This window comes from Indicator indicator, chromosome 24 (assembly GCF_027791375.1).
Source record: "Indicator indicator isolate 239-I01 chromosome 24, UM_Iind_1.1, whole genome shotgun sequence".
In the NCBI taxonomy this organism is placed as follows: Eukaryota; Metazoa; Chordata; class Aves; order Piciformes; family Indicatoridae; genus Indicator; species Indicator indicator.
Genome location: NC_072033.1, coordinates 980435 through 998084, shown reverse-complemented (window position 1 = coordinate 998084; position 17650 = coordinate 980435). Strand labels below are relative to the sequence as shown.

General features: G+C 59.0%; 1 protein-coding gene across 3 annotated transcripts in view; it reads left to right on the top strand.

Moving 5' to 3' along the window:
• The window catches only part of DLGAP4 (DLG associated protein 4), a 75776-nt gene extending 59896 nt beyond the window's left edge, over positions 1–15880 (top strand). For all 3 annotated transcript variants that reach the window (XM_054392114.1, XM_054392116.1, XM_054392115.1), the window contains 6 exons: positions 6053–6414; positions 7976–8067; positions 9347–9756; positions 11192–11283; positions 14513–14665; positions 15665–15880. In XM_054392114.1, the coding sequence (XP_054248089.1) occupies positions 6053–6414; positions 7976–8067; positions 9347–9756; positions 11192–11283; positions 14513–14665; positions 15665–15880 (1325 nt within the window). The remainder of the gene's footprint in view (positions 1–6052; positions 6415–7975; positions 8068–9346; positions 9757–11191; positions 11284–14512; positions 14666–15664) is intronic.
• Positions 15881–17650: the final 1770 nt, after the last annotated feature.

Below are 17650 nucleotides of genomic sequence, written 5' to 3'. Positions count from 1 at the left end.
GAGGGAGAGCTGAGCCTGCAGCCCCTCCTCTCTGCTTGGTCCCTGCTGCAGACCCCCTGCCCTCACTGAGACTTGGTGCTCTCTGGTGTTCCTGTGGTGCTCTTGCTTCTGGTGGGAGTCCAGACGCTGGTGTGAGCCCTAGAATCACAGAACTGTCAGGGCTGGAAGGGACCTCAAGGCTCACCCAGCTCCAACCCCCTGCCATGGGCAGGGACACCTCACACCAGAGCAGGTTGCTCACAGCCACATCCAGCCTGGCTGCAAAAACCTCCAGGGATGAGGCTTCCACCACCTCCCTGGGCAACCTCTGCCAGGCTCTCACCACCCTCATGGGGAAGAATTTCTTCCTGACATCCAATCTGAATCTCCTCATTTCTAGTTTTGCTCCATCCCCCCAGTCCTATCACTCCCTGGCACCCTCAAAAGTCCCTCCCCAGCTTTCTTGGAGCCCCCTTCAGATCCTGGAAGGCCACAAGAAGGTTTCCATTGCTTGTGGAGAGGGCTGGGGACAGGAACCCCAGGCCCAGGAACCCCAGGCCCAGCAGACATTCCTGGCAGTGAGTGTCTGCTGCAGCTGGTGGGCTGATGGCAGAGCTGCAGCCTGCTGGGTGCCACTGCCTCACCCAGGTCCAAGCAGGCTGCAGGGGTGCAGCTCTGCCTGCTGCCTGAGCTGGGCTGGGCCCCAAAGCTCAGTCTAAGGGCAGTGTAAGGTTGAAATTCTCCACCGACCTCCTTCAGAAGTCCCCAGGGGGTGCTGGGTGTGTGGAGCAGGAGCTGAGCTGCCCTGGGGCTGGGTTCAAGCAGCACTGGTGGTGCTTCTCCCCTGGGCTGCTGCTCAGGAGGCTGCTCTGGCACCTGGCTTGTGTCAGCAGCAGAGCTGAGGGCTGTGGGGAGCTGGGGAAGCAGCAGAGCTGTTCTCTGGATTATCTGAGACCTGCAGAAGGGTCCTGCTGGACTCTGGCATGCTCAGACTCCAGGCAGGCAGCTTGGGGCAGGGTGGGTGAGCTGCTCACCCTGGGCTGCAGCTGGGTGGAACCTGCTGTGTTCTGTGATTCCTGAAATGCCATTTTGACAGGATCCCTCCACACCCTGGAATGTGATGCAGGTAGGATAGAAGTGGTAGAAGAGAAGACTCCAGGAGGACCTCAGAGCTGCCTGCCAGGACCTGAAGGGATCCTGCAGGAAGGCTGCAGAGGGACTTCTCCTGAGGGTGTCCAGAGACAAGACCAAGGGGAATGGTTTGAAGCTGAGGCAGAGCAGGGTTAGAGTGGAGCTGAGGAAGAAGTTCTTCAGTGTCAGGCTGGTGAGACTCTGGCACAGGTTGCCCAGGGAGGCTGTGGCTGCCTCCTCCCAGGTTTAAGGCCAGGCTGGATGAAGCCTTGAAGAGCTGAGCCTGGCTAAGAGGTGTCCCTGCCCATGGCAGGAGGTTGGAGTGGATGAGCTCCTTTCCAACCTGAGCCATTCCGTGACCTCAGCCTTCACTCTGTGGAATGCTCTGACAGTTTTACACAGGCCACACATAGACTGGAGAAGAGCTTGGGGGGGGGAGGGGGGGCTGTAAGAGCTGGAAACAATCCTTAGCAGAAGGATGAGGCCCAAAGTGATTGCTGCAAACCATAACAAATCAATGAAGATCTCTGGTGATCTCAGGAGCATCCTGCAGCTCCTTACAGCTTCCCGCTTCAAGTGGTGTTCAGCTGATGGAAATCAGAGCTCAGGCTGCTGGCAGTGTGGCTGTGCCAGTCGCCTTGGCTGGTGAAAGCTGCCTCTGAGTCAGCTCCTTCCATCTGGGAGACCCCTGTGGCAAACACAAGCCCAGAGACATGCCAGCAGGACAAGGTGATGCTGGCACTGCCTGGCTGCAGGGTGCTGGTGGCTGTCCCTGGCTGGGTGCTTCCAAATGATGTCCTGCAGCAGCAGAGAGGAGTGCAGAGCACCTTGCCCTGTGCATGAGGAGCTGAGCTCATGGCTGCAGCTCTTCCCATGGAGAAAGCTGGGAGCTGGCTGAGCCTTGCTGGTGTGTTGCAGGGCAGCAAATGGCTCTGTGGCTTGGAGCCTTCAGGGTTAGCAAACATGAGGATGGACTGAAGAGGTCCTTGAAGTCTCTGGAATGATTGCAGGCAGCACTTGGTGCCGGACACACACAGTGGTGACATTTAGATCTAAACCCAAACACCTTGGCACCAGCCCCAGCAGTGCTGCCAGGTCCTGAGCAGGTCCTGAGCAGGTGAGCTCAGCCTGGTGGTGTCTGAGCCTCTTAAGGCAGCACTGGATTTTATTTTCTTTTATGACTCCTGGGTGTAGTCTTCCAAGAAGCAAAGTCTTGGCTCTCTGGCAGGAGAGGATCAGAGGGTGCCAGCTGGTCTCAAGGTCAGGGCAGCTCTGCTCCTGTGCCTGCTGCACCCCTGGGCACTGCCTGAGCCCCTGGGAGCAGCAAGGTAATGTCACAGGGAAGAGTAATTTGGAAACAAGCAGCTTGCTAGAAATAACTCCCCAGGGAGGCCTATCAACAGCCATCCCTGCCCCCAGAACCAGGCACCCACAGCACAGTTGGGAGTTCCAGCAACCAGGGGAGATCCCAGGAGCAGGAGGAGCCTCCAGCTGCAAAGCTGGAAGCTTAAGCAAAGCTTCTACCTTCCCTCTTCTCCCACAGCCCTTGGAAGTGTGGCACCAGCAGGCTGAGCTGATGGCTCTGCAGCACCAGCTGTGTGCCTGCCCCACTGCCTGCCTGCTCCTCAGCGGCCTCCTACAGAGCTCACTGCTGCCTGCAGCTCCCTGAGAGCTGGGGTTGGGCTCTTCTCCCTGGGATCAGGTGATGGAAGGAGAGGAAATGGCCTGAAATTGTGCCAGGGGAGGGCTAGGTTGGAGAGGAGGAAAATTTTCCTTGCTGCAAGAGTGGCACAGGCTGCCCAGGGAGGTGGTGGAGTCCCCATCCCTGGAGGTGTTCCAGAAGCCTGTGGCTGTGGCTCTTGGAACATGTTTTGGTGGCCATGGTGAGGTTGATGTTGGACTGGATGATTTCAGAAGGCTTCTCCTACCCAAACAATTCCATACAGCAATAAGAGCAGACTGAACCCCGAGCTGTAGCCCTTTGGAGGGCTCCAATCAGCACCTGGAGTGCTCCAGGCTGGTGAGGCTCAGCCTGGTGCCTGCCAGCTGTGCCCAGTGATGTGCTGCTGGCATCTCCTGCACAAAGCCTGGGGTGCCCTGGGCTCCCTCACTGCCCTGGCTCTGACCACAGCTGCCAGAAACACTGAGAGGGAGTTCAGGGCTGTGAGAAGGGGGCAGGGCAGGCTGCTCCAGGGGGGATTACTCCACTGCTGCTCTTGAAAGCCTCTCAGGTTCGGGGTGGCTTGGGAGCCCCCTGGGCTGTGGTGGGAGGGCTCTGGGGTTCATTAGCAGCTGCAGTAATTAAAGCACCCCCAGCTCTCCAAGGCTGCTGGCCTCTTCGTGCTGCCTTCAGTCAGCTGGCAGAGTCCCCAGCTCTGGCTCTCTCTATTGGCAGAGGCCTTTAGCTGTGGGTGCTGTGACTGCCCCCCAGCACCATCTCTGCTCTTCAGCTGAGCTGGATGGCCCCAGGGGACCCTCAAGGGCAAGACCAGGGCAGGCTGCAGCCCCCACCCCCGTGTATAGAGCAGCACAAACTGTGCCCACACTGCCTGTGGGTAGGTGGAAGGATGGGTTTGGATCAGGACTGACCCTGAGCACCATCGATCTTCCCCAGGACACTGCTGCCTGTGTGCTGCCCTCCCTGCTGCAGTGCTCAATAGCAGCCAGCCATCGATTGTGCTTTCCCAGTCCCATGACAGCCCCCGGGGGTAAACACCAGCTGGGAAACCTGAGCTGTGCCACTGGCACCCTGCCAGCAGAGCCACCACACCCCTGCCATGCAGGGAGCAGCTGCTCTTGGGTGGCAGGGCACCCTGGGCAGCTGCTGGGCTGGGGCTGGGCAGCCTCCCTGGGGAAGGACAGAGGCCCTGGGCAGTGGCAGGCAGGGTGGTTCCTCCTCTGAAGTGGAAGTTGAGCTGTTGCTGTGGGAGGCTCGGGGGGTGTAAATGCAGGCCCCTGAGATGCTGCCAGGGAGGCTCCTGCAGCAGCTGTGCAGTGTCCCTGCAGGGAACAGTCGGGCTCCCAGGGATGCTTGGTACCAGCTCTGAGCCCAGTGGAGCCTGAGGCAGCTGGGACACCCTTCCTGGGTGCCCGGCAAGCGTGGGCAGCCTCCAGAGCAGACAGAGGGAGGAAGAGGAGCTGCTGGGAGGCTCAGCTGAAGCTGCCGTTGCCATGCCAGTCCCAGTTCCCAAATGATTGCATCCCCTTAAGCAGGTTCCTGTGATGCTTCTCCATTAACTGCTGCAGTTCTACAGGGAGCAGAAGGCAGCTGGTTGGGCTGAGCCAGGACTGGTTGTGTCCAACTGTCCTGAAGGTGCCCTGCTGGGAGCTGCCAGGGCACAGGGGCAGTGCTGGCGCTGGGAAGCAGCAGGGCCCTGCTCCTCCTGGTGCCTGAGGGGTCAGAGGGTTTCTGACAGGCAGGACTGAGCTCTAACCTGGTGCAGCACTTGGTGGCTCCTTTGGGGTGGAAGTGGTGAAGGCTTCATTATGTGTGGTGGTTAATGGCACTGGTCTGGGTCTGTGCCAGCTGGGTACCTGGCATGGGGGCAGCAGGGCTGTAGGCAGCTCCTGTGTGGCACTGGTCAGGGGAGCAGTGCAGCAGCTGGAAGGGCAGACCTTGGCCCAGCTCAGGGAACAGGCACTGGAGCAGGGGAGCTGAGGCAGTGGCAGCCCCTGGGGTTTGGCTTTGCAGAGCCAGGTTGGTGCCCTGAGGGCTGTGCTGGTGCCTGCAGCATCTGCATGTCAGGGGTTAGGGGAAAGTGGGCAGGGGCTGGAGGGCAGGAGCCCTGTGCTGCAGAGCCAACAACCATGGCTTGGAGCAGAACAAGGAGGGTGGCAGCCCTGGCACCAGCAGAGCCTCCCACAGCACCGACACAGGGCTGGCACTGGCAGGTGAGGAAGGCTCTGTGGCAGCAGCTGGAGCAGGACTGCAGCCTCAGGGGCTGGGCAGAGCTGCTGCAGCACCCACCTTGTGCATTGGCATTCACTAAGGGACTGCCACCCTGCCACACACCGTGGGCAGGATGAGGCCACTGCTGCCATCTGCTCCTGCAGGTGCTCCTCTGTGATCCCTGCCCATGTGCCATGTTCCTGCACAGCCTCTGCTGGCTGTGCCATGCAGGTGCCATGTTCCTGCACAGACTGGCTGTGCCATGCAGGTGCCATGTTCCTGCACAGTCTGTGCTGGCTGTGCCACGCAGGTGCCATGCTCCTGCACAGCCTGGCTGTGCCATGCAGGTGCCATGCTCCTGCACAGCCTCTGCTGGCTGTGCCATGCAGGTGCCATGCTCTTGCACAGCCTGGCTGTGCCGTGCAGGTGCCATGTCCCTGCACAGCCTCTGCTGGCTGTGCCATGCAGGTGCCATGTCGCTGCACAGCCTCTGCTGGCTGTGCCATGCAGGTGCCATGCTCCTGCGGTTGGGTTCTTAGGGTACTTCAGCAATGTCTCTTCCTGCCCTCAGCATCTAACAACCTTCCTGGCTTCTTTCCCTTTCTGTAGGACCAACCCCCACCACGCTGGCCCCGACCCTGAAGGCTGGCACCTGCTGGGACACCCTGCCGAGCCCCGTGGCCGTACCAGGACACTTCCCCTTAGGGCTTAACCCAAGAGCAACTCCCCAGCCTGGAGGCTTCCAGCTGCTGCCACAGCCTGTAGCATTCCTGGGAGGCTTTCCTCTGCCTCTTCTCCATCTGCAGCCTGTCCCACGCCATGGTGTTCCTCCTGCCTCCCTTGGCAAGCTAGCTCTGGCTCTGCCTTCTGCTTCCCTGGCGCTTGGGGTCGGGTTCCCGACGGGAGCTGCCTGCTGGAGGCTGTGCCTGCATCCCCGCCTCCCGCCGCGGCCCTGGTGACTGACCTGCCTTCTCTCTCTCTTCCACTCTACCTCTCTTTCCCCCCGTCCTGTCCTCCTGCCTCCTGCACTCCCCTCCCCACGCCCCCCTGCAGGTTCATCATGCCTAGTGGCATATAAAAAGACTCCGCCTCCCGTGCCGCCCCGGACCACCTCCAAGCCGTTCATCTCCGTCACGGTGCAGAGCAGCACCGAGTCGGCGCAGGACACCTACCTGGACAGCCAGGACCCCAAGAGCGAGGTCACCAGCCAGTCAGGGCTCAGCAACTCCTCCGACAGCTTGGACAGCACCAGGACCCCCAGCGTGACGCGGGGCAGCGGCGCCGCCCCGCCCAGGGACACCCCGGAGTTACCTCAGAAAAATGCCACTCTGAAGAGTGACAAAGGGACTCTGACCAGCGAGGAGCCCAAGGTGGAGAACGTCCCCAAGAGGAAGCTCTCATCCATAGGAATCCAAGTATGGCATCCTTTGTTCCCCCACTGAGGAATGGCCTTGACCCCTCCCCACCCAGGCAGCAGAGTGACTGGAGGTGCCCTGAGCGAGCTCAGAGCAGCAGGAGAAGCTCTCTGCCTAAGCTGTCTGCCTCCCTGCCTGCCCCAAACTCCCTCAGAGCAGCAGGAGAAGCTCTCTGCCTCCCTGTCTGCCCAGACCTCACTCGCAGCAGGAGAGGCTCTCTGCCTGCCCAGGGCTGGGATGCAGCAGTAGCTTTCCCTGGCAGGTCAGAGAGCACCAGCATGATGTAAGTGGCACTGGGACCACCTCAACTGGAGGACTCCCTTCAAGGAGGCCCTTGGCTGCTCCTCTGCCTGTGCTCCGTACTCTCTTATTTGACATCATAGAATCACAGAATGGTCTGGGTTGGAAGGGAGCCCCCAAGGCCACCCAGCCCAACCCCTGCAGTCAGCAGGGCCATCCTCCACTACACCAGGCTGCCCAAAGCCCTGTCCAGCCTCACCTTGGGGCCCCATCATGGGTCCAGGGACAGTTTTCTCCCAAAGGTGTCTCCTACTTGAAATTCCATGCAGTGTGGCTGCTGCAGTGCCAAATGATCCTAGGGCAGCAGGCAGGAGAGAGCAAGGCTTTGCTGCCCACCATTCCCAGCAGGCTGCTGCTTCTCTTGCTGGAAGCATTTAGCTCTGGCAGTGGGTTGAAATGAGCTGTGAATGATGTAGTGAGAGGAGCAGCCTTGGAGCAGTGTGAACACAGCAGCCATCTGCAGCTGTGCCCTCTCCCTGTGGACAGAGTCCCCAGCTAGAGGATGCCAGCTGCTGGGAGCACTTCTGGCCAGGTGCTGCAGGCTGGTGCCTGGAGAGAGGGCCTTGGGCAAACCCAAATACAGGCTCTGAGCTTTCAGCCCCCACCTGTGTGTGCTCAGCAGGTTCCCCAAGGCTCCTTCAGAGCCCAGCAGGTTCTCCACCAGCTTTCAAGCAGGGCTGGCTTTGAAGTGCCCCTGGCAGTGAGGGGCAGGGCTGGTTGGAGGGCAGGGAGCTGAGCTGGGCAGGGAGCTGAGCTGGGCAGGATGCTGAGCTGGACAGGATGCTGAGCTGGGCAGGCTGTGTCTGCCTTATCCTCCTCCTTTCCTGCCCCATGCTTTGCATTTCCTGCCTCACACCTCCTAAGCCCCCCTGCTGCAGAGCAGTGGAGGGGGTCAGGGGGTCAGTCCCTGGGGGAGAGGATGCTGGGCTTAGCTGCCAGCCTTCACCTCAGCTCCCTCCCCTCTCTGGAACCTGCTGGCTGTTGCCTGTGTTGGGTCCATGCACACAGCTACCCCCTGAAGAAGGCACAGCCCCTCCCCAGCATGGCACAGCCAGGCAGAGTGCTGGGGGGCAGAGTGCTGGGGGGCAGAGCTGACAGCTGGCAGCAGCCTGGCAGGATGCAGCCCGAGCTGAGCCCCTGGGGAGCTGAGGCTGCAGCAGGGGTGGTGCCAGCAGGCAGTGTGTGCAGCAGCCCTGCCCTGCAGGTGGCAGTGCCAGCAGTGAGTGCCTGTGGTGCTCTGTGCCTGGTTGTGTCCCCTCAGGTTGACTGCCTCCAGCCAGTAGTAAAAGAGGAGCCTCCTCCAGCAGCCACCAAGTTCCAGTCCATCGGGGTGCAGGTAGAGGACGAGTGGCGGTAAGTGAAGGGCTCGAGGGGCTGCCAGCTTCCTCTCCTGGCACCTGCACTGCCCCCACTTCTGCTGCCCCCCACTTCTGCTGCCCCTACTTCTACTGTTCCCCTGCTCTGTTCCAGCATGAGTGGTGGTGAGTGAGGGCCCCTGGAGAGCAGTTCCCCCACTGCACACAGCTGCTGCCACGGAGATGGTTGTGAAAGCAGCCAAACCCAGGCAGTTTGGGAGCCCCAGTGCCAGCTCTGTGTGTGCAACCCCAGTGCCAGCTGTGTGTTTGCAACCCAGTGCCAGCTGTGTGTCTGCAACCCCAGTGCCAGCTGCGTGTGTGCAACCCCAGTGCCAGCTCTGTGTGTGCAGCCCAGTGCCAGCTCTGTGTGTGCAACCCCAGTGCCAGCTATGTGTAAAACCCAGTGCCAGCTGCGTGTGTGCAACCCAGTGCCAGCTGCGTGTGTGCAGCCCAGTGCCAGCTGTGTGTGCAACCCAGTGCCAGCTGTGTGTGTGCAGCCCAGTGCCAACTGTGTGTCACAACCCCAATACCAGATCTGTGTGCAGCCCAGTGCCAGCTCTGTGTGTGTGACCCCAGTGCCAGCTGTTTGTGCAACCCCAGTGCCAGCTCTGTGTGTGTGTAACCCCAGTGCCAGCTGTGTCTGCAACCCAGTGCCAGCTGTGTGTCTGCTACCCCAGTGCCAGCTGTATGTGCAACCCAGTGCCAGCTGTGTGTGTGTAACCCCAGTGCCAGCTGTGTGTACAACCCAGTGCCAGCTGTGTGTGTGCAACCCAGTGCCAGCTGTGTGTGCAACCCAGTGCCAGCTCTGTGTGTACATCCCAGTGCCAGCTGTGTGTATGCAACCCAGTGCCAGCTGTGTGTGCAACACCAGTGCCAGCTCTGTGTGTACATCCCAGTGCCAGCTGTGTGTGTACAACCCAGTGCCAGCTGTGTGTGCAACCCAAGTGCCAGCTGTGTGTGCAACCCAGTGCCAGCTCTGTGTGTGTAATCCCAGTGCCAGCTGTATGTACAACCCAGTGCCAGCTGTGTGTGCAGCCCAGTGCCTGCTGTGCTTGGAGCTGCCCCTCAGCCCCTCCTGTCAGCAGCCTGCTGCAGGGAGCAGTCTCCTCCCTCTCTGCTCAGCTGTGGTGTGCCTGGGTGTGGGCAGGGCAGGGCATCCCCATGCCAGGGACAGTCCATGCCAGGGGCAGGCAGCAGAGGCTCTGTGTGTGTGTGTGTGTGTGTGAGGCCGGGCAGGCTGTGCCCTGCTGCTGACCCTGTGCCCCTGGTGCCCGCAGGAGCAGCCACTCCCGCAGCATGTCCTCCAAGCAGGACACAGACTCTGACACGCAGGACCCCAACAGCTCCAGCTGCAAAGCATCTGAGAGAGGCCTGGCCGAGTGCCCCCAGCACAGCAACTCCCTGGGCGCTGATGCGGCTGCCAGGCAGCCGGCCAAGCCCTCGCAGGTCAAGAGAAACCTCTCCTATGGAGAAAGCACTGACCCGGCCCTGGAGCCTTCCTCTCTCCCTCCTCCCGACCCCTGGCTCGAGACCTCCTCCAGCTGCCCCTCGGAGCCCCCCCAGCCGGGGGCCTGCCGCAGGGATGGGTTCTGGTTCCTGAAGCTGCTGCAGGCGGAGACGGAGCGGCTGGAGGGCTGGTGCCGCCAGATGGACCAGGAGACCAAAGAGAACAACCTCTCTGAGGAAGGTGGGTGCCTGCTGGCAGCCCCTGCAGGGCAGCCCCTCCCTGGGCAAGGGGCTGACACCAAGGGCTGGGTCAGCTTTGCACGGCTGAACCGCTGGCAGCCCCCGCTGGGAGCTGCCAGGCTTGGGCCAAGGAGCTTCTGTTAGTGGGGGAGGGGGCAGCAGGTAAGAAGTGATGCTGGGGTGCAGCATGCAAGGCCTGCAGGGCAGGCTGCAGCTTCTGAGCGTCCCACACTGCCAGCAGGGATTGCTCTCAGGGAGGCTGTGGGATCTCTGTCCCTGCCCAGCCCCTTGCACTCAGGTGTGCAGGTGAGAGCTGGGCTGGCAGTGGGGCAGAGAGCACAGGACTGAGCTGGCTGACCTGCTGAGTGAGTGGGCACGTGCCCACTTCACAGCAAAGAGCTGCAGTGACTCTGTGCTGAGCACACCACAGGGAGCAGGAGGCCACCTGATGTCCCTCGGCTCAGCCTCAGCTGGCCTTGTTCCACTCTTTTCCAGTGAGCTGGCGGGAACTGAGCTGCTCCTGCAGTCAGAGGGACAGAAGGGGGTGAGTGGGCAGCAGAGGGCAAGGCCTCTGTGCTGAGTCTGGCTGGGGTTTATTTCTGTTAACACCTGAGGCAGGTGAAATGGTGGTCAGGCTCCATTAGAGCTCCCTGGCCCTGCAGGGCTTGGGGCAGCTAATCCCTAATCCTATTGCCCTGGCTGCCAGGCTGGACAGGCAGTGCCAGGGCTCTCCCTGCCCCAGGAGATACCCTTGTTTTGCCTGTGGCAAGAAAAGGCACCCAGAGCAGTGTGGCATTGCATCTGTGACCTCCTAGGAGATGGATCTGTGCCCTCCGTGGTGGGCATGGAGGGAGCCCACCTCACACTTGTCCCCCCGAGATCTGTGGCCACTCAGGACTGCGGGGCCCTGCTGCCCCCTGCTGGTGGTATGGCTGCACTCGGGGGCTCAGCTGTGCCTGGGGGAGGGCAAAGCCCCTGCCCTGTTTTTCCTGCAGGAGGCAGAGGAAGGTTGCCTTCTTTTGAAAGCCCCCTGAGAGCAGCAGGGAGGCCTGGGTATGGAAAGCCCAACCTGGGAAAGGGAGGCTGGGGGCAGTCCAGCTCTTGCTGCCTTCCCCTGGTGCAGGAGTGGAAGGGCAAGGTGGCAGCAGCCCCTGCTGAGATGGTGCTGGGGGTCTGGCTAAGGGGCTGAAGGCCACCTCTGAGGTGGTGTTCTTGGTCTGGCCTGCTTTTGACCTGCTCTGGAAGGAGCAGTGAGAGATGGGGAAGGCAGAGGTAGGTTGTACCTTGGGTACAGCTTTCTCTGAGAACATTGGAGTTCCTTGGGGACCTCTGGAAGTCCTTTTCTAATGAGCCAAGAGTGTTCTTTGCTCCACAAGCACTCCACTTCAGTCTCTTCCACTGAGCTATGTTTCTGCTTTGTTTTTCATTCTCCACAGTCTTAGGAAAAGTCCTGAGTGCAGTGGGCAGTGCACAGTTACTAATGTCACAGAAGTTCCAGCAGTTCCATGGCCTCTGTGAGCAGAACTTGGTGAGTCTGGCTGTGTTTCCCCTGGGTTTAGGGAGGGGGTTGTGTGTTTCAGCAGCATACCAGGCCCCTGAGCAGGTATGGACAGGTTTGTGCCACTGTGCAGACAACCCAGGGCAGCCTGAGCTCCAGGCCACGAGGGCTGAGCGCTGATGGGACACAGCAGCTGAGCACTGGGAGGCTGCAGGCTTCAACCTCTCCTCTGCACAGGCAGCTCCTGGGCTGGCTCTGCTCAGGGATGAGTGCTTGCAATTCCTGCTGCTGCTCCTGACCTGAGCACAGGGGAGTTCTGCTGACCTGAGCAGGGCCTGCTGAGCACACTTGAGTGTGAAGTGTGACCCAGGAGTGCTGCTGGTCAGGCCACACCTTGAGTCCTGTGTCCAGTTCTGGGCTCCTGAGTTCAAGAGAGATGTTGAGGTACTGGAACATGTCCAGAAAAGGGCAAAGCTGGGGAGGGGTTGAGCACAGCCCTGTGAGGAGAGGCTGAGGGAGCTGGGGATGTTCAGCCTGGAGAAGAGGAGGCTCAGGAGCCTCATTGCTGTCTACAACTACCTGAAGGGAGGTTGTAGCCAGGTGGGGGTTGGGCTCTGCTCCCAGGCAACCAGCAGCAGAAGGAGGGGACACAGTCTCAAGCTGTGCCAGGGGAGGTCTAGGCTGGATGTTAGGAGGAAGTTCTTCACAGAGAGGGTGATTGCCCATTGGGATGTGCTGCCCAGGGAGGTGGTGGAGTCATCCCTGGAGATGTTCAAGAGAAGCCTGGATGAGGCACTTGGTGCCATGGTCTGGTTGATTGCTTAGGGCTGAGTGATAGGTTGGACTGGAGGATCTTGGAGGATCTCTTCCAGCCTGGCTGATTCTATGATTCTATGGTTCTATGATTCTATTCTATGCTGTGTGGCTGCAGGCTGCCTCCTGCTGCTCACTTCTTGAGGCCTTTCTGAGGTGAACCCCTGAGGCTTTGCCCCTGGATGTCTGAGAAGTCTGCTGTGCTTCCCCAGACATGCTGTGCTGCTAGAACAGGATGGTCCCTCCCTGGGGACAAGGATGTGCCCTTGGGGCCAAGAAGGCCAATGGGACCCTGGGCTGCATTCAGCAGAGTGTGCTCTGCAGATCCAGGGAAGTTCTCCTCCCCCTCTACTCTGCCCTGCTGAGACCTCACCTGGAATATTGCATCCAGTTCTGGCTCCCCAGTTCAGGAGGAACAGGGATCTGCTGGAGAGAGTCCAAGGGAGGGCTCCAAGGATGCTGAAGGGACTGGAGACTGCCTGGGGAGGAGAGGCTGAGAGCCCTGGGGGTGTTCAGCCTGGAGAGGAGAAGGCTGAGAGGGATCTGATCAATGTCTATCAATAGCTGAGGGCTGGGGCTCAGGAGGGAAGGGACAGGGACAGGCTCTGCTCAGCTGCACCCTGGGATAGGACCAGGAGCAATGGATGGAAACTGCAGCACAGGAGGTTCCAGCTCAACATGAGGAGGAACTTCTGCACTGTGAGGGTGACAGAGCCCTGGAGCAGGCTGCCCAGAGAGGTTGTGGAGTCTCCTTCTGTGGAGCCTTTGCAGCCCTGTCTGCATGTGTTCCTGTGTGACCTGTGCTGGATTCTGTGCTCCTGCTCTGGCAGGGGGTTGGACTGGAAGATCTCCAGAGGTCCCTTCCAACCCCTAACATCTGGGAGCTGTGATCAGGTACTGCAAAGGTTTGACCTTGCTGAGAACTGAGCAGGGCACACCTGGACACAGGTGGCAATCTCTGGTTGGTTTTTCCCCTCCTGCTTTAGCATGGTCTGGACTTTGCACACTTCCTCAGAGGGGGATTCCCCTTTGCCTGCAAAGAAAAACCTTAGAGAAGCTCAGGAAGGAGGAGGGGGTGAAGTGCTGAGCATCTGTTGGCTGAGTGCTGAGCAGCAATGCCTCAAGCTGCCAGGCTGTCAATGGAGCTTCGTGCTGAGGCCTCCCTTTCAGCTTTGTCCCTGCTGCTCAGAGCTGATCCCATGCTCTCCTGAGACAATCCTAGGGTGGCAGCTCAGATGTCTCAGGACTGGGAAAACTCCGTCCTTGGAAAAAGCTTCAGCTTCAACCTTCCCCTAAGCAATGCTGATGCTTAAGGTTGCTTGGGGGGCATGTAATAATTTTGCTGCTGAAGGCTCTGTTGCCTCCTTTGGGTTGCTCTGCAGTGGCAGCCAACTGTCAGAGCTGTGCTCTGCATTCTGCTGTGTCCATTCCCATCATCCACCCTGGAACCAGGAACCCTGTGCAAGAAACCACAGCTGTATAGCTCTGGATCCCATGTTGGAGACCTTCCCTTGGGGCTGCTGCTGTGGGCTGAGTGCTGGCTGGGGCAGGCCTGGGGGGCTGGGAGCCTTTGCTTTCTGCCACAGAGAGAGTGGCTTTGGCAGGGTGGTGGTTCAGGCTCCTGTAGCAGTCAGGAGCTCTGCTTCCTGAGCTGTGGCTGGAAATGATGGCATCATACAGCCACAGAACTGTCAGGGCTGGAAGGGACCTCAAGGCTCAGCCAGCTCCAACCCCCTGCCATGGGCAGGGACACCTCACACCACAGCAGGTTGCTCACAGCCACATCCAGCCTGGCTGCAAAAACCTCCAGGGATGAGGCTTCCACCACCTCCCTGGGCAACCTCTGCCAGGCTCTCACCACCCTCATGGGGAAGAATTTCCTCCTGACATCCAATCTGAATCTCCCCACTTCCAGTTTTGCTCCATCCCGCCCACTCCTATCACTCCCTGACACCTTCAAAAGTCCCTCCCCAGCTTTCTTGGGAGTCCCTTTCAAACCCTGCAAGGCCACAAGAAGGTCTCCTGGGAGCCTTCTCTCCAGACTGCACAACTCCAACTCTCTCAGGCTGTCTCCAGAGCAGAGCAGCTCCAGCCCTCTGCTCCTCCTCATGGCCCTTCTCTGGACACCTTCCAGCACCTCCAGATCCTTCCTGGAACAGAGGCTCCAGACCTGGACACAGAGCTCCAGGTGTGGTCTGAGCAGAGTGGAGCAGAGGGGGAGAATCCCCTCCCTGGCCCTGCTGGCCACACTTCTCCTGCTGCAGCCCAGGCTCTGCTTGGCTCTCTGGGCTGCAGTGCTCACTGCTGGCTCATGTGTGCATGGTTAGGGCTGGTGTCCCCTGGGGCTCCTGGCACCCCAGCTGCCAGGCAGGTAGTGCCAGGGGTGCCATGCAAGCCATGTGGAATGCTGTGCATCCTTTCTGAAAGCTTCTGGTTTCCTTTCTAGAACCCTAATGCCAATCCCAGACCCACAGCCCAGGACTTAGCTGGGTTTTGGGATCTCCTGCAGCTGTCCATTGAAGACATCAGCATGAAGTTTGATGAGCTGTACCACCTGAAAGCTAACAGCTGGCAGTTGGCAGAGACACCGGAGAGAAAGGTGAGTGTGGGGCCGTGGGGAGTGGGCAGAGCACCTCACAGGCTTTCTGGGCTCCTGAGGTTTCTTTCTGTCTGCACACAGGAGATCTCTGGGGTTTTGCCACCTTGCACTTGTGCAGTGCAGTCTCATGGCCTTGCTGTGCACTGAAGCCATTCCTTGAGAAGAGTGGAAACAGTTTGGTCCAAGGGCAGAAAGCACCTGGATGGAGGGGGGAGGGTGGGGAGTGTGTGCTTGAAGCAGGGACACAGAGGCCTCTAGTGTCACAAGCACTGTATGGTGGCTGTGAACTGCTCCTGGTGCCTGAGGAGTACCAAAAACACCTGCTGGAACCTTTGGAGGGTGCAGCACAGGCTCTGCCCCTGGGCCTGGCTCTGAACATGTTGATGCAGTTCAGCCTTGGTGCTGCCTGGGCTGTGCTCAGAGCTGGAGCTGGGCTGGCTGTAGTCTGTGGAAGGCTCTGTGCCATGAAGTGCAGACCTGGCACATTGCTAGAAGCTGGGGAACTGATTTTCAGTGTCTGAGGAGGGGCTTCAGGAGAGCTGGGGAGGGACTCTGGACAAGGGCTGGGAGTAGCAGGATGAGGGAGAATGGCTTTGAGCTGGGAGAGGGGAGAGTGGGGATCAGGAAGAAATTCTTTCCAGTGAGGATGGAGAGACTGGCACAGGTTGCCCAGGGAGGCTGTGGCTGTGCCCTCCCTGGAGGTGTTCAGGGCCAGGCTGGATGAGGCCCTGAGCAAGCTGTGCTGGTGGGAGGTGTCCCTGCCCATGGCAGGGGTTGGAGATGGATGAACTTTGAGGTCCCTTCCAACCCAACCCATTCTGGGATGCTCTGAAATCCAATTTTCCTTGCCCAGAATTCCTGATAAGATCCCAGAGGGTGTGGGCAGAGCCCAGCCTGGAGCCCCAGACCCCAACCCCCTGCCCCCAGCACCCTGCCCGGCTCCCTGCCACCTGCATTTTTATTTTCTGTTGGGGCTTTTCCTTACTGTCTCCCTAAAAGGAAGAGAAGAAACCCCCCCCTCCCGTGCCAAAGAAGCCGGCCAAGGCCAAATCGCAGCTGACCCGGGACAAAGCCTCCGAGGGCGACAAGCAGCGGCAGGAGGCTCGCAAGCGGCTGATGGCCGCCAAGAGGGCAGCCTCGGTGCGGCAGAACTCGGCCACGGAGAGCGCCGACAGCATCGAGATCTACGTGCCCGAGGCACAGACCCGGCTGTGAGCGCCGCCACCACCCCGGGGGCCGGGGGGAGCCCTGCCAGGAGCTCCAAACAGCCGAACCCACCGAGCCCACCCCACACACACATACGAAAGGTTCTCTCTGCTAGGCAGCGCAGAGACGATGCAGCCATCCCCCGGAGGGGCTCCCCCGAGCTGGCTTCGTTTTGGGTTTTTTTTGGGTTGGTTTTGGGGTGGTTTGCTTTTTTCGTTCTTTTTTTTTTTTTTTTTTTTCTCTCAGCTTTAAGTAATGAAGATTTTAAACAAAACAAACAAAATAACAAAAAAAGGACAAACGAACAACAACAACGAAAAAAAGGACAAAAAAAAAAAAAAGGACAGGAAAAAAAAAGGACAAAAGAGAAAAAGGACAAAAAAAAGGACAAAAAACCCCCAACAACAACAACCAAACCTCTCCCTGGTTTGGTTTTCTCTCCCTGGCTGTGGTGTTTGCTGAATGGACTGAACAAGACCTCCTGGAGACTCCAGCCCCTCGCCTTGGACCTTCAGCCTTTCCACTCCTCCTCCTCCCTGGTGAGAAGCACTGGGCTTGTTTACAAGAAGAGGACAAGAAAACACGAAGCCTTGAGCACTCTGCCATGCTGTGTTCTTCCTCCTCCGCCTCCTCGGTTCTGTTCTTCCTTATCATCCTTTATTTTCTCCTCCTGCTGCTTCCTTTCTCTCCCCCCTGCCCCTCACCCTTTGCATGGCTTCATTTACTGCATTTGAATCTGGGCAGTCGGTGCTCCTGGGGCACTCTGCTGACCTTCCTGGGCCTGGGGCTTTGGGGTTGTTGTTTTTGTTTTTTCCCTTGGGATGGGGATGCTGGGGTGGGGGGAGGATGGGTGGGAAGGGAGATGGGCAGAGGGGTTTGTATTGCTCTGTTTGACTGGGGTGAGAGGCTGGCAGGGTGGGTGGGATGCGAGGCAGGACTGTGGAAATGCAGCCCAGACACAAATGTGCAATAAGCTGGCAAAGGGGGAAGGGAAGGGAAGGGGGCACAGCATAGGAGGGGAGCTGAAGGATCACAGAGCAGCCATGGGCACGATTCTCATTTGCTTCACTTGGATTCTTCTTTTTTTTTTTATCCTCCCCTTCACAAAATTAGGTTTGGGGTTTGGTTTGGTTTGGTTTGGTTTTCTTTGAATTGCTTTGTTGAGAAAGAAGCTGCTGCACTTGAGGGGGGTCACCTGTCTCAGAGTGGGCTGGGGGAGGTGGGGGAAGGCTTGTGAGGTGGTGGGGAAAACCTGACAGTGTTGGAGGGTGGGGAGGGCCTGTGTTTTGTACAAAAGAGGAAGGCAGAGGCAGCTGGTGCTGGCTGCTGCTGTAGGTATGTGTACATAATGCACATATACACTGAGCACTCCCTGTACATTGAATTCCTACCCACGTGGAGAGCTGCCTGCAGGGTGCAGAGGGTGCCCTGGGAGCACCCAGGTGGGGAAGGGGGCAGATGTACAGCATATATTTTTACATGTACTATATCTAGCTGTGTGTACAAGTGTGTGTAAAAATAGAGACCCTGTGTGTAAGCAGATGACTTCCCCCCCCCCCCCCTTATCTCCCTGCTCTCTCTGGGTAGAGGAAGGATTGCTAAATACTTTTTAGCTAATTTTGATTCCCCACGCCCCCCCTTACTCCCCCTTTATTAGGTATCCTTTTCAGTCTGACTTCCTGAAGCCAGAACTGCCACCACTGAATTTTTGCCACCCCCTCCCCCTTCAGAAGAAGCATTTGGTCCCATCCTGATGATCTTGCTGGGGATATGTTTGGT